General features: G+C 49.4%; 1 protein-coding gene across 1 annotated transcript in view; it reads right to left on the reverse strand.

Moving 5' to 3' along the window:
* Positions 1 to 26,960, reverse strand: part of EXOSC9 (exosome component 9) — a 435,272-nt gene that overhangs the window by 136,423 nt on the left and 271,889 nt on the right. Inside the window, exon 8 of the mRNA XM_078676847.1 lies at positions 25,535 to 25,623. Coding sequence (XP_078532973.1) covers positions 25,535 to 25,623 — 89 coding nt within the window. The remainder of the gene's footprint in view (positions 1 to 25,534; positions 25,624 to 26,960) is intronic.

Here is a 26,960-nt window from a genome sequence, read left to right on the forward strand (position 1 = left end):
CGTTCCTGGAAACCTTTTTGGGAAATTGTAGGGCCGCCGCCCACTCGATCATTAAATACTCATCCTACTTCATTTTCCCATGTCTGCCGTAACGAGTGTAGAGGGTTGAGGATCAGTTTCCGGACAGCTCTGTATAAGCTAGGTAACTAAAGGTCTACCTCCTCCCAGATGCAGAATTGTGGTAGCACCGGGTGTGTTGGAGGGTCCCCCTCATTTAGATTCCAATAGGGTTGACTGCTGTCTAATAGTGGAGTACGGAGTAGGAACTGGCCCGGCGGAAGGTCATAGTGGTCAGCTATCTAGGCATACGTCCTTAGCGGTTCATCTTCGAACAGGATTCTACCTCAGTGACTGAATGTTCGGTCCATACCTGAAGGGCTCGGGTGGTATAGTATTTATCCTTTCAGGGAAACCCTAGTAGTGGAAGCAGAGGGGAGTATAGAGGTTTCTCTCTTGTAGGGTGTAGGTGCGCAGTGGCTTGGAACCTGGCATTAGTATTCTCCGGATTGCTGGGAGGGGTACGCAACCCTCATCAGTGATGGTTTCTCCTATATGACGCTTCGCCGTCCAATGTGATAACCACTTGAGTTGAGCCACCAAGAAGTATACTTTGAAGGTATAGTGAGGCCATGGGATTAACTGCAGACACTGCTAAGTTAGCATTATTTAGTTAATGCTTGGCAGCCATCTTGCCGCTTTATCACGCGCTACTACATGGCTTTATTCTCGTGGATCGACTGCTGGTGCATTCTCGCATGAGAACGGTCTGCTTTTCACACATCTAGCTCTACACTGTGCACCTCGTCTGCACAGCGTGCTCAAGGTCGAAAAACAATGTATGCTGTTGATTCACTTTGTCTAACAGTAAATAGGGAAACCCAATCTTCCCCAAGGAAATGAGTATAATTAATTAAATAGACAGCAATCCTTGAGGAATCATTTAACAAACAAATTTCTAATTTTAAAAATCGTCATAAACATGAACGAAAAATTCAATATAACATAGGACAAGGTCATCTAAAAAAAGTTTCCTTTTATCAAAACTTTGTTTTACACTTTCAAAACATCTTTTTTACTTTTTAGAAATTTTTAGTGCAGGACAGAAATATGTACAATAAAAATCTATATATGTACATTTCGTATACGGCAATCAGAAACTGCTGTGATAAATTCTATATTTACAACAGTATATTACACCCTCTGCGCATTCGTATGGACTAAACACAATGTATTGCCATACAGTATCATCAAATTAAGATATTCGTAAATTTCTTCAGTTTTCAACAAGGCTATCTTCTATCTTAACAAGCAAAATGTGTAGTAGCGTCAACGTTTCGGACTCTCAAAATCAATTCCACGAGACCATCCTCACGACGAAAGAGGTTGCACCAAATTAGACACAGCGTGTCACCAATACATCACTAAGTCCTCCTGCAAGTAGCCACTTGCTAGAAATGTCCTCGTCACTTTTAGGTAATCTTAGTCTTCAAAATGCACAAATAGCATATATTTTCAATGCGGCAACCCCAAAGTATACAGTTATCGGGCATTAAGGCGTCTGCTTAGTGATGTATTGGTGACACGCTGTGTCTAATTTGGTGCAACCTCTTTCGTCCTGAGTATGGTCTCGTGGAATTTGATGATACTGTATGGCAATACATTGTGTTTAGTCCATACGAATGCGCAGAGGGTGTAATATACTGTTGTAAATATAGAATTTATCACAGCAGTTTCTGGTTGCCGTATATGAACTGTACATATATAGATTTTTATTGTACATATTTCTATATCCTGCACTAAAAATTTCTAAAAATTAAAAAAGATGTTTCGAAAGTGTAAAACAAAGTTTTGATAAAAGGAAACTTTTTTGAGATAACCTTGTCCTGTGTTATATTGAATTTTTCGTTCATGTTTATGACGATTTTTAATATAAGAAATTTGTTTGTTAAATGATTCCTCAAGGATTACGGTCTATTTAATTAGCTGATTCACTTTGGTCAGTCCCACGTCCATAGACACAACATCGAACACAGTTGCACTACTGAAAGTCTTAGTAATATGTCCTTGCATGCATGAAAAGACACTTGTAGAGATTCATTCCAACGAAGAAGAGCTGTGCTTGTCCTGAGATCTAAACTTGGAGGTATGCGGTCCCCCTGACAAAGCCTAGAGGTCTTCTATACTTATAATAAACTAGCTTATAGCACGGGAGGGTGGTAAGGCGCAGTATTCCTGTTTCCACTGTCATTATAATATGATTTCCCCTTTTGAGCTATATGGAATTGTAACCATGCTGATTATATTGTTCTTATGCATTTTTTCTGCTAGTATTGGCTCGTGTACTGCATGATAAAGACACGTTAATTAAAATAAACATTTTAAACTATATCGTGTCTCTGTTTACTCACATTGTGGACAAGTATGAGTGTTTGAACGAAAGTGTTCTTCACATGATTCCTGAGAGCGACGGAGTGACGTGTTCTAGGATGTCTCATCATTGGTAGCTTCGCTGTAGTACGGAGAACGAATGAGACACTATAGCTAGTCGGATTGGGGTTCTGGGCACCGAGGTGGGTTTTCTGGTACACCACTACACACCGAGGTCCTGGTTTCCTGCGCGTAGTTCTGTGTATGTGCAGAATCCCTGCAGCAAAGGATGGAGCTCCCAGCACTCGCTGATTCGTGGGCAAGTGCATTGTGGTTAAGGCTACCCTATGTCTACCTACTCCCCATATCAGCGCAGTTAGCAGTGTATCAAGTTCCCGGAAAAAGGGGCGCGGTGGTATCACTGGGAGATTGGTGAAATGATAGAGAAGTCTGGAAACCATGATTATTTTGGCAAGGGCTACTTGTCCAATGGGGGCAAAGAGCAGCGTTTTCCAGAAGCCCACTGCCGTTCGTATCCCGCTAGCACCTTGCGGTGGTTCCCTTCGTACAGGTCCTCGGGGGAGTGAAACAGCCGCACCCCCAGATATCTGGGCACCGCAGCACTCCAGGCAAGTGTGTGAGCCCCAACAGGTATGTCGAGCGGGGCTAAATAAGGGCTCAATGGATAAATCGTGGATTTGTCCCAAATGGCTTTGAGGCCAGAGGCCTCCGCAAAGTCTCGTACCGTTGTCCGGATTGGGTTGAGGTCACTTGTGATGTCTTGGACATATATCAGGAGATCGTCTGCATACAATAATATGCAGTGCACCATGTCTGCTATCGGAATACCCCATGTCTCGCCCTCTTGACGTAATCGTATTGCTAAGGGCTCTACTGCTAGGGCATATAGGAGGGGGTACAAGGGGCACCCCTGCCTAGTTCCTCGTTCTATCAGGAATGAAGCGGAGATGTATTTACCTATTCTCACCCATGAGGTGAGGCCTTGATAGAGGAGTTGTGTATACGCCATCAGGGTAGGGCCTATGTTTATTCTACGGAGGACAGCAAATAAATATGATCATAGCAAAGTATCAAAGGCCTTTTCGAGGTCTAGAATCAGACACACCGCGTTAAGGAAGTGCGTTCTCACTCTGTCTTGGATATGGAACAACCTGTGCAGATTCTGCGAGGTGTTACGCCTCGGGACAAATCCACATTGGTCTTGGTGGATCAATGGTGTGAGAATTTGGGTATAACGGTCCGCTAGGATTTTGGCTACTATTTTACAGTCTGCGTTTAGCAGTGTTATTGGTCTGTAGGAGGCGGGGAGCGTTGGGTCTCTGTGTGGTATGGGAAATGTAACTAGAATAGATTCCCTTTGCAAACCTGGGAGTTCACCTCTTTCTAGTGAGTCTTCGTACATGGCTACAACCTGAGGGATCAGTTGGGCTGAGAAGGTGCTATAATATTCGAGCGGGAATCCGTCCATACCCGGAGCTTTGTTACGGGCCAGTGCTCCGATTGCATGGGTGACGTCCGTGGACTTGATCTTTGCCGCTAATGTTTTTTGTCTGCGGATGGGATGAGGGTATAAGAAGTGGGCGGAGGAACTGGGTAATCGCATGCTGTTCTCCTTGTGCTGGGGTCTGATAGACACCAGAGTAATAGTCGTGAAAAATGTGCAAGATATCTATCTGTGAATGTCGGGGAGTCCCGATCTTATCGATTATTTCCGTGATCGGTTTCACATCAGTGTCTTGCTTGGCTAGCCAAGCCAAGAGCGTCCCTACCCTATTGCCTTCTGTATGCACCCTGGAAGCATAAACACTAAAGTTATATTTGTGTAAGTCCCTCATTGCCTCTGCATGGGATGTTTTGGCAGCTGCTACTTGGTCGGGGGTGGCTTCACCCACATCAGTTTGTTTCGTTAGAGCTGCCAGCGCTACCTCCGCGCTTTGCAGTGACCTTTCAAATGTTCTACGTACCCCTTCTATTTGCTATATGCAATGCCCCCTGGCTGCGACTTTGAATGCGTCACATTCTATTAGTCTGGACATCGCCGTGCCGGAGTTTAATGTGAAATGCTCTTGGACGTGATCCCCGTGTTTGTGGCGAAACACCTGGCCTGTGAGACATTCCCGCAGTAGTTTCCAGGTGGGCACTGGGGGGCGGGGAAGTCTTCCATCTGAGGATCATTGTGTGTGCATCATGATCTGATAGTACCCTACCCAAGTAGTCTGCGTGTTGTACTCTCGGGAGATGTGTTGTGAAGCAGAGAAATCTATCAAGTCGCACTCGCAGGTTGTGTGGGATGGAGTGGAAGGAATATATTTTAGTGTCTGTATTCCGCTCCCGCCATGCATCCACCAAAGCCCAGTGTTCTACCCATGTTCGATAGTGTTCCGTCTGCTTGTGTGCCGGTGATTGCGCCAACTGGGGATTGGATTTATCGAGACGGATGTCCAAGGCACAGATGTAATCACCCCCCAAAAGCCACTGGACCGAGGTGTACAGAGTTAACACTCCAGTAAGGCGACTCCAGAATTGGTCCTGATCTACATTAGGAGCGCATGTGCTCCCTAACAGTATTGACTGACCCTCTTAACAATCCCTCCAGTAGGGAATATCGTACTTATTTATCTAGGATACGTGCCTGCTCCCTTAACCCCTTCAGTGCTGCGCGAATTTCGCTGCAATGCTGAAGGGTTTAAAACCGTATTGGCTCATGACGGAAATGTTCCGTCATCAGCACCGGAGCACCGACGCTGATGACGGAACCGTTCCGTCATGAGCATGCAAGGGGTTAAGAGGATCCCAGGCCGAATCCAGATCAGGGCACCCTGGCGAATGCGGAGTATGTTGTGGCACAGATAATCGCCATTTCTTACGCAAACGATCTACCTTGACCGCTGGTCAAGTGGGTCTCCTGCAGGAGAGCTATCTGTGCCTGCTGTCTCTTAATATATGAATACGCGGCGTATGGCTTATTTGCTGTGTGCATGCCCCAGACATTTATCGTAATGATTTTTATATCTGTGTTAGGGATCTTAGTGATCATGTCACCTGTTGTCTAAGAGAAGGCTGTTTATGTGTGATGTGTGATGCCTAGCTGAACCCTCCTGACTCTCCCCCCCCCCCCCGATACCCCCGACCTGAATGACAACCACCGATATATATCTTACATTTCCGCTGGTTTGCTCCACTAGGGGTAAATGGGGAACTTGAGATAGGTCCTCCAAGTTGGGACTGTTTCTTGTTGTTTAGTTCTACTTTTTCCCTATCGTTGGGGACGATACGTCCAAACTAAACTCCATGTACTGTTTTTAGTTCGTTGTTTGAGGGGAGTGGTCGCATGGCTCCGCTAGCCACTGTTGTCACGGCTGCCAGCCTTGTGACGCTACATTAAAGATGCCTAAGGATTCCCCTTCACCACCTCCCACCCGCAGCATTCCTGTCCGATATACAGTCTTGTGACATTCTGGAAACCTTACCGCGGTGACCCGCTTATTCATAATAGTGTCCTCTGTCCGGGGACTGATGTCTCAGAGGATATTTCACCCTTCAGTCGTCCCGCAGCTGAGAGAATGTTATATCAGCTTGTCCGCCGTTTGTGGAGTCACTATTGGAGGTGTGACAGCCATCTCGGGCGGTGTGCGCATCGCTGACTTCCTCCTCTGAGGTGAATAGATGTGGACCCTTCTCTCCATCCGAGCTGTCCCCTGTTGATCGTACCACCGCTGCCGCTTGCAGTGCCTTCCTGTGCTCCGCAATAATTTGCTCAGGTCGGGGGAATGTTTTGTGAAGGAATCAGAGTGGGGGCTCAGTTGTGTGAGGGTGATTCTTTTGTGTTGCGGCCGTTGGCAGACAGAGGTCCGATAACTTTGTGTGTTCCTGTGACCGTCCAGGCCCGCCAATCGGTGCTCAACCCAGTCACTTGCCTCCGCAGGTTCCGTGAAGAAGTGTGCTGTTCAGTCATGCAGGATTCTGCGACAGGCAGGGAAGAGAAGAGCATTTGTACGTTCTTTTGGCGCAGGGTACGTTTGACTGCCAAAAAGGTGGCTCTTCGTTGCTGGACAGCACGGGAGTAATCCGGGAATAGCATAACTTGTTTATCTTCCCCTCGAAGCGGCCCTTTCTGTAAAGCAGCCCGGAGAATAGTAGCTCTGTCTTTGTAATGGAGTAGTTTCAGTAGGAACGGCCGGGGCTGCGATCCCGGTGGGGGTCTGCGGGTCGGGACCCAGTGTGCCCTCTCTATGGAAAAGAACGGGATCAAGACTTGTATGGGTGAACATTTTAATCCATGTCTCGATGTCTCGAAAAGGGTTGGATCCTTCTGCACCCTCCGGCAGATTCAGAATGCGGATATTACGACGGCGGTAGCGCCCTTCCAGGTCATCCACCTTGTTTTCCAGGGTCTTCATCCTAGATTGCAGGTCTTTCATGGCATCCTGGTGCATCTGCACTTTCAGTTCTATGATTTAGCGCGTTTCCCCCCCCCCCCCCCGTTTGACTTTGTCCACCAGCTTCCTGTGATCATTCCAAAGTAGGTTAAGGTCCGTGCCCAGTTCTCCAAATCTGTTTTCCATGGTCACTCTTGAATGTTCGATTGCCGCTAGGACCTAGTCCAATTTGTCGGACATGGACTCTGCATGGGAGGACTGCCCCTCCGACTGGGTGGCCTTGAGGTCTGGGGAGGTCTGTCTCAGGTTCGCTGGTGCCTGCGATGTTCCTGTTATGCTTTGACGTTCCATGTTGTCTTTGTATCTTGTTGCTGTCTGCAAGGTGGCCCATGAGCTGCGCCCAGTCGCCACATGGGTGACTGGCGATGTGCTCTTATATGCCGCCTCTCCGAGGGTTGACGTCCGGCCGTGTTGATTTGGGCACACTTGTCGTAGGCGTTGTTGTTGGCGAAGGTCCACTGTTGCGGTGAATTCACAGCAGGACGGAGAAGGGGGGCGGGGCACTGCTATGCATTCCTCTCAACAGGGCTGGGCAAGGCCCCACTGCTCCAAGGACATTGCAATCCCTTTCGTGTCATTCCGTCGCATTGGGTTCCCACTTCGTAGCGCTTGACTGTATTAGTGCGGACCTCTAGGTCCCCCCCAGCTGCTGTTTACTTGTAGGCCTGTTCAATTGTGGAATGCCCACCTCGGCCCAACCGCTGCGCGCCTCTCAGCCTGGCGCCATGCAGATAGGGCAGGTTGAGGGGTTCTAGGGTTTCCGGGAGGGTCTTCTCCACTCTGCGACCATACGCCCAGGAGATGTGTGGCCGCAGGCTCTTCTACAACTGCCAAATCGGGCCGAGACCGTTCGGGGTGCCCCGGAGACTCAGGGTACCCCTCCTGCACCTGGGCACTTTCCGTTCCCTTTGGCCTCCTGACTCGTGCCTCGAGCCCCGGCGCCGTGCGGGGGGAATGCCTCTGAGTCTCGGAGTGAAAGACGCGCCTCACCAGTGGATTGCCGCCCCGGCTCACCAGTCAGGCCCAGTCTGCAGGGCGCCGTGCAGACTCGGCCTATGGGGAGGAGATGAGACTGCCAGGCTCAGTAGAGGTAGAAGGCGGCGTCTGGGAGAGCTCTCACCGGCGCAGAACCGCAAGGCCGGAATGCGTGCGACTGCCAGTTGCTCCCTGATGCCGGAGATGGGCCAGGCCTAGGCTGGAGATTGCAGTGGGTCGGGTGTGACCTGCCGTAACCAGAATGCCTCCAGTGTGTCCTGACCTCCCGCCGCGCACCTCAAGTCTCAGCGCCCTGCGGGGGGAGGCCACCGCGTTCGGGTGTGAGCAGGCGTAGGGTGAAGCACTTTGCGCTGGGGGCAGGCGATGGACCTCCAGGTTGAGTTCGCAATGCGGCCACCGCTTCATACGGGTGCCGCGAGTGACCACCGCCTTCTCCCCGGGCCCCACTTTCCACAAGCAGCGCTCTCACCTGCTGTCAGGAACCGAAGGGGCCTTTTCCGCTCTCCTCCCCGCCGCGATGGAGAAGGACAGGGGACCTCCGAACTGGTCGCGCGATCCCCCGTCTCTTATGGCAGGCTGTCAGTGCCCGGTGCACGTCACCACATTGGCCTCGTTGCTGGGCCGCCTAAGAGACCGCTCACGGCGCCAGGACCGCTGTTCGATTCCCAATCCGATTTCAACATGAGCCCATGAAAGTGTCGTGGGCTCCGGTGCTGGTTTCAGCGAGTCTTGAGAGGATTATGGCATGGATTATGGCCGATTGCACGGGCCGCCGGACGGAGCACTAGAAAGGTACGTCCGCCATCTTAGCCGGCTTGGCCACGCCCCCTCCATGTAACCACTGATAACTACTTTTTAAAAAGTATTTAAATCAATGGAAAACACTGAAAAAAATCAACCGGATTTTACCAAACATTGAAACTGAAACTATTTTGTAGCCAAACATCTAATGCTATCTCACTCTAAATGCATGTAATCAGGCAGGTCACAATCTAAAGAATAGGTGGCTGTAGGCTAAAATATAGTCTTGATACAAGACTATCAGTTTTTAAGGCTAGTAGTAAATGATCAATTTTAATGAAGTTTGTTATCTGAAAAGATAGAAAAATATTACTGGCTAAATACACAATGCAACGGTCAACATCTCTCTAATCAAATGTCACGTGCACTATCAATAGTACTACTGAAATGGAACTATGGGGCAAACTTACTACCAATTTAACAGGTTCTCTGCTAATCCAGGACCCACAAGAAAAACTTTTAAATTAACCCCCAGCAACATGACTGGAGCAATGTGTGTGACTGGACATATCTTAGCTCATGGAACTCTTTCAAACTATATGTAATGACTATGTATCCAGGATATTATAGTTTATACAGCCAAAAGAATATTCATGTTGTTCAGCTAGGTTAGCACCAATTTCATGAAATCAATCAATCAATCAATACATTTGTAGAGCGCCCTACTTACTCGTGAGGGTCTCAAGGCGCTAAAGGGAGGGGGGGGTGGGTGCTGTCATTGCTCGAATAGCCAGGTCTTGAGGTGCTTCCTGAAGGTGAGATGGTCCTGGGTCAGTCGAAGGTGTGCGGGGAGTGAGATCCATGTCTTTGCGGCCAGGTAGGAGAGCGACCTTCCTCCGGCGGTGGTTTTGTGGGTCCGCGGCACGGTGGCGAGGACGAGGCTGGCTGAGCGGAGCTGGCGGGTGGGGGTATAGACCGAGAGGCGGTTGTTGAGGTATTCGGGTCCGTTGTCGTGGAGCACTTTGTGTGCGTGGGTGAGGAGCCTGAACGTGATCCTCTTGTTGACGGGGAGCCAGTGCAGGTTTCTTAGGTGGGCGGATATGTGGCTGTGGCGGGGGATGTCGAGGAGGAGTCGGACGGAGGAGTTTTGTATGCGCTGAAGTAATTTCTGGAGTTTGGCTGTGGTTCCTGTGTAAAGGGCGTTTCCGTAGTCCAGTCGGCTGGTGAAGAGGGCCTGGGTGACGGTCCTTCTGGTTTCGGTGGGGATACACCTGAAGATCTTGCGGAGCATGCGCAGGGTGTTAAAGCAGGATGAAGAGACGCCGTTGACTTGCCTGGTCATCGAGAGGGAAGAGTCCAGGATGAATCCCAGGTTACGTGCGTGGTCTGTGGGAGTAGGCGCGGAGCCCAGCGCTGTGGGCCACCAGGAATCGTCCCAGGCGGAGGTGGATTGTCCGAGGATGAGGACCTCTGTCTTGTCGGAGTTCAGCTTCAGGCGACTGAGCTTCATCCATTCTGCGACGTCTTTCATTCCTTCCTGGAGGTTGGTTTTGGCGGTGGCTGGTTCCTTGGTGAGGGAGAGTATCAGTTGGGTGTACTCGGCATAGGAGATGATGTTGATATTGTGTTTGCGTGCGATGGCGGCGAGGGGGCTCATGTAAATACTGAAGAGTGTTGGGCTGAGCGAGGAGCCCTGGGGTACGCAGCAGATGATCTCGGTGGCCGTTGAGCGGAAGGGAGGGAGGCGGACTCTCTGGGTTCTGTCGGAGAGAAAGGAGGTGATCCATTCCATGGCCTTTCCTTGGACCCCAGTGTGGAAGAGGCGGGTTATTAGGGTGCGGTGGCAAACAGTGTCAAACGCTGCCGAGAGGGCTAGGAGAATGAGGGCGGTTGTTTCTCCGTTGTCCATCATGGTCCTGATGTCGTCGGTGGCTGCGATGAGAGCGGTTTCGGTGCTGTGGTTTGCTCGAAATCCGTACTGGGACGGGTCGAGCGAGTTGTTTGTCTCGAGGAAAGCGGTCAGCTGTTTATTGATGGTCTTCTTGATGACTTTGGCCGGGAAGTGAAGAAGAGAGATGGGGCGGAAGTTCTTGAGGTCTTTGGGATCCGCCGTGGGTTTCTTCAGTAGGGCGTTGATCTCTGCGTGCTTCCAGCTCTTCGGGAAGGTGGCGGATGTGAAGGAGCTGTTTATGACGTTCCGGAGGTGGGGTGCGATGATGCTGTCGGCTTTGTTGAAGATGTGATGGGGGCAAGGGTCAGAGGGGGAGCCGGAGTGGATGGTATTCATGATGTGTGTGGTGTCTTCAGTACTGATGGGTGTCCATGTGCTGAGGGTGGTGATAGGGGTAGTTGGTTTTGTGACTGTAGGCGGAATCTGGGGTCCGAAGCTGTTCTGTATATCTGCGATCTTACGTTGGAAGAACGTGGCGAGGGAGTTGCAGAGGCCTTGTGACGGTGTGATGTCTTTGTTGCTGGCGCTGGGGTTGGAGAGCTCTTTGACGATGCTGAAGAGTTTATTGCTGTTGTGGGTGTTATTGTCTAGTCGCTCTTTGAACGATGTCCTTTTGGTGGTGCGGATCAGCTGGTGGTGTTTGTGGTTGGCGTTTTTGAGGGCTGTCATGTTTTCTTGAGTCCGATCGTGGCGCCAGGTTTTTTCGAGGGTCGGGCAGGATTTCTTTGATTCTTTGGGGGCGTCTGTGAACCATGATGTTTTCCTGTTGCCGGTCTTGCCTGGGGGGTTCTTCAGTGGAGCGAGGTCGTCAGCGCAGTACGTGATCCATTGTGCGAGGTTGTGGGCTGCGTTGTGGGTGTCAGCGGTGTCGGCTGGCGGGTTCTGGCTTAGTGATGAGATGAGCTGGTCTGTGGTGATTTTGTTCCAGCATCTGCAGGGGATTTGTTGTGTGCGGTGGTGGGATGTATTCTTTTTGAAGGTGAAGTGGATGCATCTGTGGTGGGTCCAGTGTAGTTCTGTGGAGTGGCTGAAGGAGACGTGGTTGCTGGCGGAGAAGATGTGGTCCAGCGTGTGGCTGGCTCGGTGGGTGGCTGTGTCCACCAGTTGCTTGAGTCCGAGGTTGGCCAGGTTGTCGAGCAGGGTGGTGGTGTTGTTGTCGTTGTTATTCTCTAGGTGGAAGTTCAGGTCCCCTAGGAGGATGTAATCTGGTGAGGCTAGGGCGTGCGGGCTGATGAGGTCGGCAATGGTTTTGCTGAATTGTCTGCGCGGGCCCAGAGGTCTGTAGATGAGCGTTCATCTCAGGGTGGTCTTGGGGTCGGTGTGTATTTGGAAGTGTAGGTGTTTGGCGTTGGCCGTGATGTTGATGGTGTTCTTGTAGATGATGGCGATTCCTCCTCCGGTTTGGTTGGTGCGGTCCTTCCGGGTGATCTTGTAGCCGTCCGGGATTGCTATGGCGATGTCTGGGGCCGAGGACGTGTTCATCCAGGTCTCAGTGAGGAAGGTGACGTCTGGTGTTGAGTCGAGGAGGTCCCAGAGTTCGACGGCGTGCTTGTGTACGGAAGCGGGTGTTGAGGACGATGCACTTGAGGTGGTTGTCATTGTTGCTTGGCGTGGCTGGCAGGATCGGAGGCAGGTGAATTTGCAGGCTTGACAGGTGAAGGGTCCGTGGGTGCGTTTCGGGGAGGCTCGGTAGCAGGCGGGCGGTCGTTCGGTGTGGAGTACGTTGAGGGTGGCGGAGTCGTATTTCAGTCGGGTACCCTGGCTCTGGCGGTGGCCAGGGGATCTGGCGCTGGGCGCGGTCCAGGCGCGGACAAGCGCAGACGGGCTTGCCTTCGGCGCGCCAGCAGCGCACGGCCGCTGTGTGGTCTCCATATGAGGGGTTGAGGGAGGGAGGAGCAGCTGGGAGGCGGGAGTGGGGTGGCGAATGGGGACGGCAGGGGGGAGGGGCCGCAGGGACACAGCGGCGGGGAGAAGGCACAGAGGGGATCGGGGAAAGAGCGGGGGACAATGCGGGGGAAACGAGGGGTCACAGAAGGCAGAGGGGCGCAAGGCACAACAAGGGGAACAAAATAAAATGAAGCAACACCAAAACAATGCAGCGATCACCCGAGGGGGCTCACGCGGCACCAGGCAGCGGGGGGGGGGGGGGCAGGCGACAGCAAGGTCAGCGTCACAGGAGGACTGGGGGGCGACCTACCTGAAGGACAGGGTCAAAGGTCGCTCCCTACAGCGCCGCGCGGCCTGCCCATGAGGGGCGGAGGGAGGAGCAGCTGAGAGGCGGGAGTGGGCGGTGAATAAGGGACGGCAGGGGAGAGGGGCCGCAGAGACGCAGGTGAATTTGCAGACTTGACAGGCGACAGCAGGGTCAGCGTCACGGGAGGACCGTGTGGTGGCTGGGGGGGCGGGCGACCTACCTGAAAGACAGGGTCAAAGTTCGCTCCTTTGTGACGGTCTTGTGTAGGCCTCATGATTGAGAGGCACACATGTTAATTGTTTGGTGAGGAAATAGAAACAATAAAATGTAAGAAGTTGGATTACTGGTTGAGGTGGGTGTACGAAAGTGCCCTCTTTTTGCAGCACTGCTGATGTGCTTATACTGAGTGTGCCTAGGTACCCAGGGCCTATGTTCTTTCCCAAAAACTGCATTGAAAACAAAACTCAAATGGCACTCTTTGGCCACAGGTCAGTTTCTTGTAAAAGGTACCACAGGTACCAAGGACCTCTAAGGGCTCCAGCACTTATTGTGCCACCCTTAGAGGCCCTGTACCTTTACACACACTGCCTTTGCAGGCTGCATGTTTTGGTGCAGAACAAAGTGAAGAGCAGACATGGCACACATCCCTGTGTGCCATGCCCACAACCCACTGCCCTGGCATAGATCAGTCACCCCTCTAGCTGGGTGCACTATACCAGTGGTGAGGGTACAGGTGCCTGAGCCCTGTTCCCCTACAGTGTCTAAGCCAATTCTAGGGCAGGACCGGAGGCTTCGGATTATGCTTTTCTTCCTTCGCTATTTATTATTGATACAAAACACAGCAGCCTTAGAAAAACTTCAACAAATGCTTATATGCAGAAAAAAAACAAAGAAGCATTCAATTAAACCATCTCATGTCAAAAGACAAAACTACAACTCCCATGAGTCCGCAATAACAGTCCATAATGTAGTCCTTCCACCATGTCCATTAAGGGTAGATATTCAGTCCCTCTTCACTCTTTCTTCGCTGCTCACGCAGCCAGTTTAGTGCCTTATTGGTTTTCTTGCTTGTTGATGGTTATTGTTTCTGTTCTCACCGTCTGTTTGAGGGGACGGGGGACGGGGGCTCTGTTGTACCTTTTAATGTGAATTTTATTCCTGTCCAGAGCCCCTCGGTGGCGGGAGCGTTTTCGCTCCTTACGTGACTTTTGCCCGGTTTTCAGTGCGGTGCATAACCACCCACTAGAGGGCGCTCGCACGTCTCGTTGGCTCCTCGGCGCACTCTCTTCACTCGGAGCAGCCGCGCTGAGGAGACAGTTCGAGCCAGAGCCTTGCCCTCACCGCCCCACTGTATGCCCGGTTACCGGGTCTGTATTTGGCCCCAGATTTACTTTTTCTACGCCCCTCGGGGTCTGTAATGCGGTTGGGACCGCGTCAATCGCCAACAGGCAGGAGTGCACCGTGACCTTGTTTGTGTGGTGAAACGCGCGGTGGGGCGGCAAGACCCGGTCCTTGTGAGGAGGGTTGGCACATTTTGGGGGTTGGTGCAGCCCTGATAGCTAGTGATTTGGCCCAAAAGTGAATTGCAGTCCTTGTGGTCTGCCCATAGCTACTACCGACACCCTCCATTGTGGGTAGTGATTAGGGGAGCACTTGGTCCCATTCCTCATAGGCAACCATGGAAAACCAGGGTGATTATTATGAGGAGGAGTCACACTCCTATTTACATGATGAGGAGTTTTACCAGGCTGTAGAAAGTTCAATATACCGCTGCGTGACTGAAGTGGTGGGGCCATGGAGGACCGTCTTTCAGCGCGCATTGTAGAAGACTGCGCAAAACTCGCGCAAGCCAATACAGGAGTACCTACAGGTCTCCCAGGCCCCTCAGGTGAGGGTCCTCCTGCCCCGAAGAAGCCCTGCAGGGAGGGAGCGCCGGAAGGGGGGCAGGGGGTGGACAGAGGCGCCTTTGAGCGTCTCAGAGACGCTTTTTTGGCTAAGGCGACTGCTGTCCCCTCCGCGCCACTTTCGGCGCCTGAGCCCTCGGTGGCCTCAGAGACTGCTCCTCCGTCTCCGGGGGCAGACTCCCCCGACACGGATGATGAGGAGTCGGTGCACCCCTGGCGCCCCTCGGGCTCGGTCGCGGAGTTGCCCTGGGACAGTTCAGGCATAATGGACCCGGATGAAATCATGCATCCGCGGTCCGCAGCCTGGATGCCGGGGGACACAGTGGCAAAGAATGCAGCAAGTCGCCTGCGTAAACCGTTGGAGAAGGAGGCTAGAGGGTGCCTGAGAGGGGAGTGTCTGAGGCCCACGATGAAGGCAAGGTGGCCTTGACACTAGAATTAGACGCAAAAATTTCCACCTTCCGGTAGAGGCCAATATCAAACCTCAGCCATTTTCACCAACTTTTACCCCACGAGAGGGCAACGCTTCGGCGGTCGGGGTTACCGGAAGAATTCTGGATCCAACCATTCCAACGGTGAGTGTCATTCCTGCATATCAGGTTCTCATTGGAGGTCGACTGGCTGCCTTTTACGGGGAGTGGGCGTCGCTTACTGTAGACGCTTGGATTTTGCAAACCATACCCGGTTTCCACATAGAGTTTCACGATCGGCCCATCCAGGTGGGATCCCCACGCCCTATAGTTTTTTCTGAGTCCGACGCGCACTTGATAGACGAGGAGGTCTCAGAGTTGCTTCGCAAGGGAGCCATTCGTCAATCAACGCGCCACCCCTCGGGTTTCCTCAGCAATGTTTTCCTGGTGGACAAGACGAATGGGGGCAAGCGTCCGGTGAACAACCTCAAGGAGTTCAACGGATGGTTGGTTTACCGACTTTTCAAAATGGAAGGGTTTCACCTCCTGAGGGACGTGCTCCTTCCTCGAGATTGGATGGTGCGGCTGGACCTCAAGGACGCTTACCTGGTGGTCCCCATACACCCTCCTCACTGCAGTTTCTTACAGTTTTGCTGCAAAGACAGAGTGTTCGAGTTCACCGTCCTTCCATTCGGGCTTTCCTCTGCCCCGTGGTGCTTCACGAAGGTGTTGCATCCGGTGGTGGAACACCTGCGAGGACAGGGTATTCGGATGATTGTCTACTTGGACGACATCCTTCTAATGGCCAAGTGCCCAGTAACCTCGAACTCTCAACTCCAATAGACAGTCTCGCTTTTCCAAAAGCTGGGTTTCGTCATCAACAGTTCAAAGTCGGACCTGGTCCCGTGTCAGAAGCTTACCTTTCTGGGGTTTGTCATAGATTCCGTCGAGGCTTTGCTCAGTCTACCCTCGTGGAAGATGGCCAAGATCCGGCATACGTTACGGCAGACGATTACGAAAGACCGGACTTCTCCGAGGCAGGTGGCCAGAGTGGTGGGACTTCTGTCGTCCTCCATCCAAGTAATTTTCCCAGGGCCGTAGCACGTCAGAGCGCTCCAGCTGCTCAAGGCCCAACACCTTCGGAGGGGCATGTCCTACGATCAAATGGTACCCCTCTCGGCGGAAGTGAAGGAGGAAATGTTGTGGTGGCTGTCACACATGGAAGCGTGGAATGGTCGGGCGATCTTCGGGTCGGACCCAGATCTAGTGATAGAGTCCGACGCCAGCAGGTCGGGTTGGGGTGCCCGATGCGGGGACTTCCCACAGGCGGCGCTTGGTCCTCCGAGGAACAGCAGTTGCACATCAACTGTTTGGAGCTTCTGGCGGGGTCTTTCGCAGTACGCTGCTGGACCAAGGATTCAGCGAAGTCCTGTGTGCTCTTAAAGATGGACAATGTCTCGGCAGTTCGATACGTCAACCATCTGGGAGGCCCACGTTCTCGGGCTCTGGTGAATTTAGCGAAAGAGTTCTGGGACTACTGCCTAACGCATCACATATCAGTGACGAGAGAATACTTACCGGGTTAAGACAATCAGGTGGCGGGTTGGCACTCCAGGTATCTGCGAGATGCCAGTCAGTGGATGTTAGACGTTCCAGTTTTCCAATGGCTGAACGAACGGTGGGGTCCGTTCTCAGTGGACCTGTTTGCGTCTCGGCTGGATCATCAGCTTCCATGTTTTTTCAGTTGGAGGCCGGATCCTCTGGCGGAGGCCACAACCGCCTTTCTACAGGACTGGAGTCAAGAGGCCTTTTGCGTTTCCCCCTCTCTTGATGGTGGTGCGAACGGCGGCCCAGGTTCGCCGTCAGGAGGTGGAGATGGTGTTGATTACACCGCTATGGAGGTCTCAAGTCTGGTTTCCAGTTCTTCTGGAACTTTCTTGGGATTCTCCAATCCTACTCCCCCGGCTTCCTCACCTCCTGCTCAATCCGGATCGGGAGCCGCATTCCTCTCATCGTTGAGGGTTCTCCCCGCCTCATGGCATGGAGGCTTTCCGGCGACGCTGGTCGCTCCCGGGCCTTTCGAGGTCAGCTGAGGGCCTTCTGTCCAAAGCCTGGGCAGATAGTACGGCGAAGCGCTACAAATCCGCTTGGATTAAGTGGATGCGTTGGTGTCTTCGAAGGGACTTGGATCCCCTGGTCGTAGGAATCGTTCCCATCTTAAACTTTTTAGCCGAATTGGCAACCAAGGGCCTAGCATACAGAACGATTAACGCTATGTGGTCAGCGATTTCAGCGGGCCACCATCCGGTAGAAGGATCACCGGTAGGAGAGCATCCGTTTGTTTGTAGGCTCCTGCGAGGTATTCGTCTCTCGTTGCCTCCGGAGCCTCGGTATTCAGTCCTTTGGGACGTTAATGTGGTTTTGAACCTCTTCTTGTCCTGGCAGCTTAACGCGTAATTGTCTCTAAAAGAACTTTCAGATAAGTTGGCTATGCTTTTCTGTCTGGTATCTTGCCGGAGAGTGTCGGATGTCCGTGCTTTGGATGTTTCGGCACAAGTTTTTTCCCCCGGAGGGGGTTATTTTTACGGTGGGACGCTGCACAAAATCTGCGTCACGAACTCTCGTACCCGGCCTTTGTGGACGTTCCCAAGTTGTGTGTCGTTCAGTGCTTGAAGGCTTATGAGGACATGACTCTAGATATTCGTCCTCCGAACAACAACTGCTAATTGCCTTGCGAAAACCACAGAGCAGTCTCCTCCCCCACCATTGCCAGGTGAGTGCGATGGGTCATGCAAGAAGAGGCATTGATACTCAGCGTTTCGGAGCTCACTCTGCCAGGGGAGCCATGGCTTCTAAGGCTTTCTCTGTAGGAGCTCGCTTGGAGGATTTAATGCGGGCAGCAGATTGGTCCTCAGATTCCACGTTCAAGAGGTTTTACTTTAAACCAGTGGTGGATCTCGCTCAGTTAGTGGTGAGTAAGCTTTAAACTAGCATAATCCGAAGCCTCCGGTCCTGCCATAGAATCTAAATTTGCCCAGCTAACGTAACGGTAAGTTTAAATTCTATTAAGGACACGGAGGCGAGGATTATCCCACCCAGGAGTTCGCTGATTAAGAACCCACCCGTATGGCAGTAAGTAACTAGGTTTACATTTTGTACATGTATCATGCCGGTTTTGGTGTTGTTCCTCTGTTTGCATGACTGTAAGTGGGGTTATTGTACAACGCTTACACTGTCGTTTTTCTGCTAGGAAATGACGGTTCCAAACAAGACCAATGAGAAGGGAGCGTAATCTGCGCGAAGAAAGAGGAGGAAGAGTGAAGAGGGACTTCTATCTACCCTTAATGGACATGGTGGAAGGACTACATTATGGACTGTTATACCGGACTCATGGGAGTTGTAGTTTTGTCTTTTGACATGAGATGGTTTAATTGAATGCTTCTTTGTTTTTTTCTGCATATAAGCATTTGTTGAAGCTTTTCTAAGGCTGCTGTGTTTTGTATCAATAATAAATAGCGAAGGAAGAAAAGCATAATCCTCGCCTCCGTGTCCTTAATAGAATTGAAACTTACCGTTACGTTAGCTAGGCAAATTTCGATTCTTAGACAGTGTAAGTGCAAGTATGCCATTAAGAGTATATTGTGCTGGGAGTTTGTCAATACGAACTCCACAGTACCACAATAGCTTTACTGAAAACTGGGAAAGTTTGGTATCAAACTTCTCAGCATGTTAAACCACACTGATGCCAGTGTAGGATGTAATGAAAAACGCACAGAGGGCATCTTAGAGATGCCCCCTAATAAACGACCTAACGAATAAGTTACTTACCTTCGGTAACAATATATCTGTAAGAAACATATATTAGTTATGGATTCCTTACCTTAGAGTTACCCCCAGGCATCAGACTGGATCCGAATAATTTTTTCTTCAGCAGTACCCCTGCGCATCAGTATACTCCGCGTTCTGCGTTGGGATTGCTGGAATGATGTTGCGGTATCTACTTCGACGCCGCCCCAACATTCAGACATCAGTTCTTTACACTACATTCCACGCCAGAAGCGCAGAGTCATGCAAGACACTGAGCACTGGATTATAAAACTAGGGCCCTGAAAGGGAGTCCCTTACCCTAGAAGTCAGTTCGCAGAACGGGGAGGAGATAAGGAATCCATTACTAATATATGTCTCTTAAAGATATATTGTTACCCAAGGTAAGTAACTTGTGCATCCTAAAGAACCCATTAGTTATGGATTCCTTACCTTAGAATAGATACCCCAGCAATACCAACTCCGGAAGTGGGTCTGCGAACTAAGTCCACACCAGAAAGTCCTGGAGAACTGAATTGGCGAAGAAACCGTCTCTCCGGACTTCGCTGTCCAGGCAGTAATGCTTCGTGAACGTGTGCAAAGAAGTCCATGCGGCTGCCTGGCAGATGTCATGAAAGGGGACTCCACGTCCCAAAACAGAAGCTGATCTCCATAGAATAACATTGGGTTCCCAAAGCTGTTCTGCACCCTGCACCCAGCCGCCCTCATGCCGCTGGTAGTGTACTGTTGGTGCTGCCTTGGACCTTGTCCACCACTCACTTTAACTCCTGGAGATTGGTCTCGTAAGTTGCTGTACTATACCCGTTTGCAAAATCTGTTCTTCTTCCATAGGATAACATAGCAAAACTCACAATATGCACTGTGTCCACTTTTTAAAGTGAAAAAAATTCATATTTAAAAACATAACTACCTGAACGAGTTTTTTTCTGATGCCTAAACATATTTAAAGATACTTGCTAGTTTTTAGGTCGAGCCTAGCGCAGCGCGCATGCGCTGTCTGCGAGGCTTCTTGTATCCACTCTGTGTGGGTCTGACTCCTCCCACGCAGTGGATTGGGTTTTGCGTGTGTCTTTTCAGAAACAAAGCCTGCAATTGGCTAAAGGTGGGTGCATGTCCCACCTCTTCTGAAAGGTTCACTCCCACGGTGTAATGGAGTGGGAGCGAGCAGAGGCGCGCAGGGAGGCAGCTGCAGTGCCTCCTTGTCTCCATGTGCCCGCCCCCACCACTCCTCTTTGTGTTCCTGTGCCTTCTTTGCCCGCCTGCACCACACCCCCTTGTTAATTTTTCTACCCTGCCTGACCCCTCAAAGGAACCCAAGCTGTTCAAAGCGAACCCTCTGGAAAAGAACAGTTACATGCAGGGGGCCTTTAATCACAGAAAGTTGCCTCCAGCCAGAGTGAGACGTTGCCTGTGACTCTCCGTGTGCTCCGAGACAGCTTTAAACAGCAGCTGTAGACCATCACACTTTCCCCACAGCTGAAGCCCCGAGACACGCCACAGCTCGACTGTGTAAATAAAGCTTGTCCTGGTGAAGCGCGCCGCTCACCTACATTGAGACACACTCCAGGCACCTGAGGAATGGCAGCACTGGGGCGAGTAATGCATTCTGCCTTTGTTTGACACATTTCCAAGAGAAAATTACCGGCCATTAGTTGTTGTTAAGAGTCTGCAAAGGCCTGGAGGTGACTGATACGAAATAGAACTGGAGACAAAATTGTATTTATTCGTTTGTAACGTGCAATTTCTGTATTTGTTTACATTGAGTATTAGTAAATGGGTCAGCTCTAGCGCACATTTAAAAGTGTTTTTTATTTATATATGTGACACGAGATGTAACTTCTTAAGAAAATATAGCTTCCATTGTTGCAGATCAAATTTCGGGCAAACTGTAGCTGTCCCTGGCTGGCTTTCGGAGGCCAGATCTGGTGCTCCCCTCTCTCACAACTCCAACCACAAATGTATCATCGCCGTGGTTGACTGCCCAGGCTGACTGGGAAGGCCTCGCAAAAGATGAGTAACAGTGGGTGGGGGCGGTGATGCCAGGCCTCAGGAAGGCCAAGTAGATAAATAAGGACAGTCAGTGAAACGATGAAGAAGGCTTGGCCCTGGGGAAAGCTTAGTAAAAGAAATTTAAAAAGGGCCTGGAAAAGTGTGTTATCTGATAAGGGTCATGGGTAATTAAGTATAAACTCAACCTAACCGTAGGTCAGCAGTCTCTATTCATTAATAGATAAGACTTGACTAACACCTTCCTCGTGCTGGACCTTCCATAAAGAAAAACTTCCCAGCCTGCACTGTGCAGTTGCGGCTTTCTTCCAAAAAAACAGATCTGGTCTTGGAACAGCACAATGCCATCCTTGGCATATTTTCCAGTTTCTCATTTTCTGTTGAAAAAAGACTAGTTCTTTAAAATGGACACCCTTTTGGAATGAAAGTGTCTTGCTGAGCGAACAGACTTCCTTTTTCCTTGCAGCGCATAGATGTGGTCATATTTCTGGTCTGAGCACTAACAAGATTCGCATTGCCTAAAGAAAGATGGCCCTCCTTAAAGTACCCACTTACAGTAACTATTAGCAGCGTAGTTCCTACCCATGGAGCTCCTGAGTCCTCAATTCAAGTATCTGCCTTATCAGCATGCCAGAAAAAACATACATTGAATTTTGGCAAATTAATTAATTGTCATGTGCTTGGGATTGTTAAAATGTGTTGCATGAAATTAATTCTGCAGTGATTACCCTGCAGTGTTCACGGCTTCAACTTCAAGCTAAGCTTTGCAGTGTAGCTACTGACTTCCATACCACAAAATATAGATGGCAAACTACATTTTTAGGAATCAATTTTTAAGATTTGAAAAGATAAAGGTAGCTTTAAATTTGAGTAGTTATATCAGACAAAGTACAAAAACTTTGTTACATTCGTGCAGTTTTCTCAGCCGAAGAGAAGGCTGCCCAATCCACTTGATCTCTGGAGCTTCTCTCAACTGACTCCATCTCACTATCAATCATATTCTCATCCCCTGAACAAAATCTCATCTCTTCACAACTCACTGGTACTCACCATACCCTCAATAGCTCATACTTGGTCAAGTTTTGCTTTACTGTCCAGAGCAGCACAAACACCTTCTAATTTTCACATTTTATGCAATTTCCTACTCCCATCGTCGCTCCATTTGCATCAAACCTGGTTCCCCGGCTCCCCAGTCAGTAGCTCTGGCCGCTACAGCACATCCACACCCTTACCACATATCACTGCCAATTGCCCTGTTTGTCAGTCGGGCTCAAGAGGTCACTGCTTTTCTGGAGATGTGGGCCAAGCTCTTCGATACTGCAGGGGCCAAGTGATTGTGGGATGGTAGTGAGGGTGGCGGGACGGGAGGAATACAATAAACCAAAGCACTCTGGTTACTCTCTTCACACCCCCAGCATCCACATATGCTCACAGTTCACATGCATGCAAATATGAAAAGGAGCATTTCGCGCAGCAATAAGAAGCATGCGGAAGAGGCAAGCATTTAGTCATAAATCAGACTGCATAACACAATATATAGCAATTGTACAGCTAATCAATACCTAGCAACACAATACATAGGATAATGCTGCATACCTAAACGCTTATACGGTCCCAAAGATGAGACCTATTGGTTATGCCAATGCTTGTTTAAATTGGTGTGGATCTCCTTAAGCCATGTGCGTCATTTATTGATCATGGTGTGTATTTGCAGATATCTTCCAGTCCTCACGATTAAGCCTATGACTGTTCGGCCACACTACCCGTAATAGAGCACATTGGGAGAGCTAGAGTATGCCCCTGTTCTCTTTTAACCACTGGACTGCTAAGGCAATTCCCCCACTGTGCTGACTTTTCCTTTACTCCATTATTCATGACGAGCTCAGCTCGTCATCAGCACAGGAGCAGTGTACTGCATGACGAGCTGAGCTCGTCATGAGCATCGAAGGGGTTAAAGGAACCCATGGATTCTTGACACGGTATATCAAATTACCTCTATATCACATGAAGAGCCAGCTTCCTACAGTCATCAACATGTTTCCCAAATAGGTTGACTCCATCATACAGAATATCCAGTATTTTTGCTTAGACTTTCAGATGGAAAGATATAGATCACAGCTATCACTGTCCCTTAATAAAGCTGTTCCTGCCAGCTGGCGAAAGTCTGCATTTGAAACATCCACCGCAGAATCAAAAATGGCAGCTAAAGATGTTGCACCCTTTTTGACAATAAATTTAGCGATAACCCCCTTATCCTCCAATATGAGGTCAATTAGCGAGATGTCATGCCACATCGGGTGATCATAACAGCCTAAAATAGCTAAGACATCTATCGCCTGGATTGATATTGCCGCCATGGAACCAACTCTACAGCCCAAATTATAAATGCGTCTAGCATCCATACACAGAGGTGCACATGAAGGGATGATCGGATACTCTGATCGGTGCTGGACCACAGCCATAACAAAGTCTGGTTTGGGATGGCCGTAAGGCACCAGGGCCGTATCCAGGGCCCTGTACTACTTGTCTAAACAGAGCACCACCTGTAGCTGGTGTTTTTTATCAATTCTAGGCTTTTTGGACAGACAAAATCCAGTATAGGTACGGACTTGACAGCTTTACTTGACTGGTCCTTGAAATCATATAGGAAGCATATTTGCTGCACAGAGGTCATCGGAAGATGCCGTCTAGATGTGAATCGGACTGGATGGTTGATTTGTTGGCTTCCAACGGACTGAGACAATCACCCCACCCTTCATTGTCCCCCTTGTATTCCTCCAAATCAAAAAACATTGCATCCTAAGAATCCTCAACTCCCATATCTAATGTTGGTGCGACTGTCCTTGAAGACTGGTCCGCCAGAGGTGTAGTGGGTGGGGGTGGTGTAGGAGGTGGTAGCAGATTCAGTGGCGGGGCAGACACAGATTGTACAGCAGGCTGCTGAGGGAGCAGTCTTTCAAAGTTGTCCATCCTCTGTTGCAAGGTTGTAAAAAATGTAATAGGCACCTGCAAAACTACTGTGTGAATAGCCACGACAAGATGCATAGGACAGAAAGGGGTAATCAGCTTCGAAGGTTTGTGACGGATATCCACACTTCTGGTAAGCATCCTCATTGTCCAAGTCATCTCCCTCGAACTCCAGGACATTACTGACATGCGTAAGACAATAAGCAATCTCAAACGTCCTGGCTGCAGTGATTCCCTTCCAACTCGGAAGCCAGAATTGGGGTGGGAAGGCTTGCAAGATTGCCGTCATTTGAACTGGCGAAACACTAAGTGGCATGGAAAACATTATCAATGATGGTCACAACATCGAAGGTGCTGTCATAGTTAACGGTAGTCTGGTCGTCGATGATGGGGTTTCATGGGCGCCATGGAGTCCTATCCCATAGGCGACAATGGAAGTGGTGACGATAATGCTGTTTTTCTACGCCGTCAACCATGACAAGGAAAACAAAGGGGGAGACTGGAGTTCCGTCAACCCATCAAGGGAACTGGAATTCCACGCTGATTTTTGTGCAAATTGGCATTCGTCCTTTCTGGACAAATAAGTCTGTTTCTGTGAGGAGGTGGCTGCAGGCGATTTAGAATGCAAGTCCAGCTCACGGAAAACCATGTTTCCGTTTTTGCGCTGTCTTTGTGGAAGTGCTTGAGGGAACACTTTCAATGGAATCATCCACAGATGAGGGGAAATCGCCTTAGAAGGAGGGTACTTTTTCTCTCCAGGACATAGAGGGCCAACCTTCTCTCTAACATTCAGACTCTTAGAAGGAAAGGTTATGCAAATGTCACAATGTGTAACCATGTGCAATGGATAAAGACCGCAAAATCATTGCTTATGTGGATAATTGTGTAGATTTTCTTCTAACCATAGCTACAGCAGTATTTCATATGATATGCTTTTTCTCTCGGTCAGTCATGATGACAGTTGGTGGTGACAGAGGAAAGGTCCAGAAAAAATGTAAATTCCTAGAACATTACCCCCAAAAAGTTATTGTACAGTGAAAGCTGAAGATAAGGCTGGCCAAATTAAAAGGCAGACCAGAAAGCACCAAGATAAGGCCAGTAAAAGCTCTTAGGGACACCAACAGACACAACGTGTTAATAATCTGACCTATGGTGGCACGTAAGAGGGGGAGTAGAAGAGCTTAGCACCTCATTGGTTGATATCTGGGTGTCTTTAAATGAGGTGAATGTGTTACAAAACAAAGATGAGGCTTATTGCCATTTCAACACTTAACTGCTATTTAAAGTTCCCTCGAAATCCCAGCCCGATGACTGGGAATTGTTCAATAATGAATAAAATATTCTCACAGTTCTCTTTGTGACACTGATGAAGGTCTGCAATCATAAGGGAAATTAAGGAAGCCAGTCTGTTCAGGGAAGGAGGTAAAGTGATTGGTAAGATTATCAAGTGAATAAATGAACTGGGCAATTCAAGGTAACCATGAAGATTAGTAAAATCTTTTGATCAGCCCCTTTTTTGAGACATTATATTACTTTAGTCGAGGCGATAGGACTTTGCTAAGTATCGCATATTTTATTACAAATGCTTTACAGAGTAAACAACCATGGGTTATCCTTGTTTAAAACAACAACGACAGACTTGACAGCTTTTCAGAACAGAAACACCTGCAACCCGTGATGGCTATGTGCTGCAATGCTTTAAGTCAACATACCTAGCTTTTTTGTCGTTCTCAAGAGACATCATGATCAGTTCTGTGATTTCGGCCACCTTCACACTGGCTATTTTACTACATCTCAGAATCTGCATTGAAATAACAAGTGAAAAAGGCATGTCAGCGAAACTAGCAGTTTTCAGCACAAATATTTATCATTCACAAATGCACAGAGCCAACATACTGTCTGAAGAATTTACCATTGGTGGGAGGAGGGAAATCATTTAAATATCTTTGCAGAATTAACATGAAAGGTACAGAAGATCCGAGTACCAATTACATATGTTATTAGCTAGGACAGTCACTGATTTAGGCAATCAGCTTTCAACCAAATTGTGCACTGCAAGGGAATGTGAAGTGATATATGGTGTGGTTGTGAGATCTCACTGTGTAATACACTACCAACCCTTCTTAGGGCCAGTCAGGCTTTATTTGTCAAACCTTAGCTCAGTCTTGGGTAGCTGTGGCGGAGAGCAGTCAGACTTGACCAGAGGAAAAAATTAAAAGCATTTGAAAATCACCAAGTCAATAGAAAAAGGAAATATAAGACAAGGAATACAACACCATTTTATAAAAATATCAAGAATATTTATGAATTTGCGGACCCCAAAATGAAAAAGATCTGCCAGAGGGTTTCGGAGATATAGACGTTTTAAAGAAACAATAAATCAAGACGTTTCACTCATCCGCTAACAAGCATTGGGACATGTAACAAATTTGACACGTAGAAACCCTTTCAGCAAAAAGTTACTGCAAGGATGAATGTGGTTATTTGGAAGCACCTTGGGTGATAAACTACGGCGGGGAGCCAGTCAAGGGAACCACCAAGGTCAGAGGAAACAGTTACCTTCACAAGAAAAGTAGTCTCTAGTCCAATTCCAAAATTAAAGGTCAATCGCAATGAACTATTATGGAGTGGTCCCGATGCAATGGTTACAGAATGCTCAAGATACCCAACGATGATGAAGATTTTGTGTGGTAGACGGGGGTCTTCCTGGGGCTACTCCTTGGTCAACGGTACAGGTGGGGTGAATTTAGCCACAGGGGTTGACGTCCCTCAAAGTCCTCTTTGATCCAGCTAAAGTCCAGTCGCCATTGGACTACTGGTGGCCGGGTACAACAAAATCAGTGGTTCCCTTCTTCTTGTGGTAACTTTCCATCTGAGCAACCAAACTGCACTCAGACGACTCACTCGGGCCCAGCAGACTTGGGTACAACTTTTAGGCATGGAGTCTCGGTCTCCCAGTCTGCGATGCGAAGAGGAGCGACGAACCAGTGATCTGGGCTATCAACATGGCCAGGCAAGCTTCCACAGATTTTGTGACCCGGTGCTGCAAACAAGAAGTAAGCCAACTGACCGGAGTTTCGGCTTTTGGCTTGACTCGAGGACGACTTCTCCACGAGAAGGACACCACAAGCACAGTCC

This window comes from Lissotriton helveticus, chromosome 2_1 (assembly GCF_964261635.1).
Source record: "Lissotriton helveticus chromosome 2_1, aLisHel1.1, whole genome shotgun sequence".
Classification (NCBI taxonomy): Eukaryota; Metazoa; Chordata; class Amphibia; order Caudata; family Salamandridae; genus Lissotriton; species Lissotriton helveticus.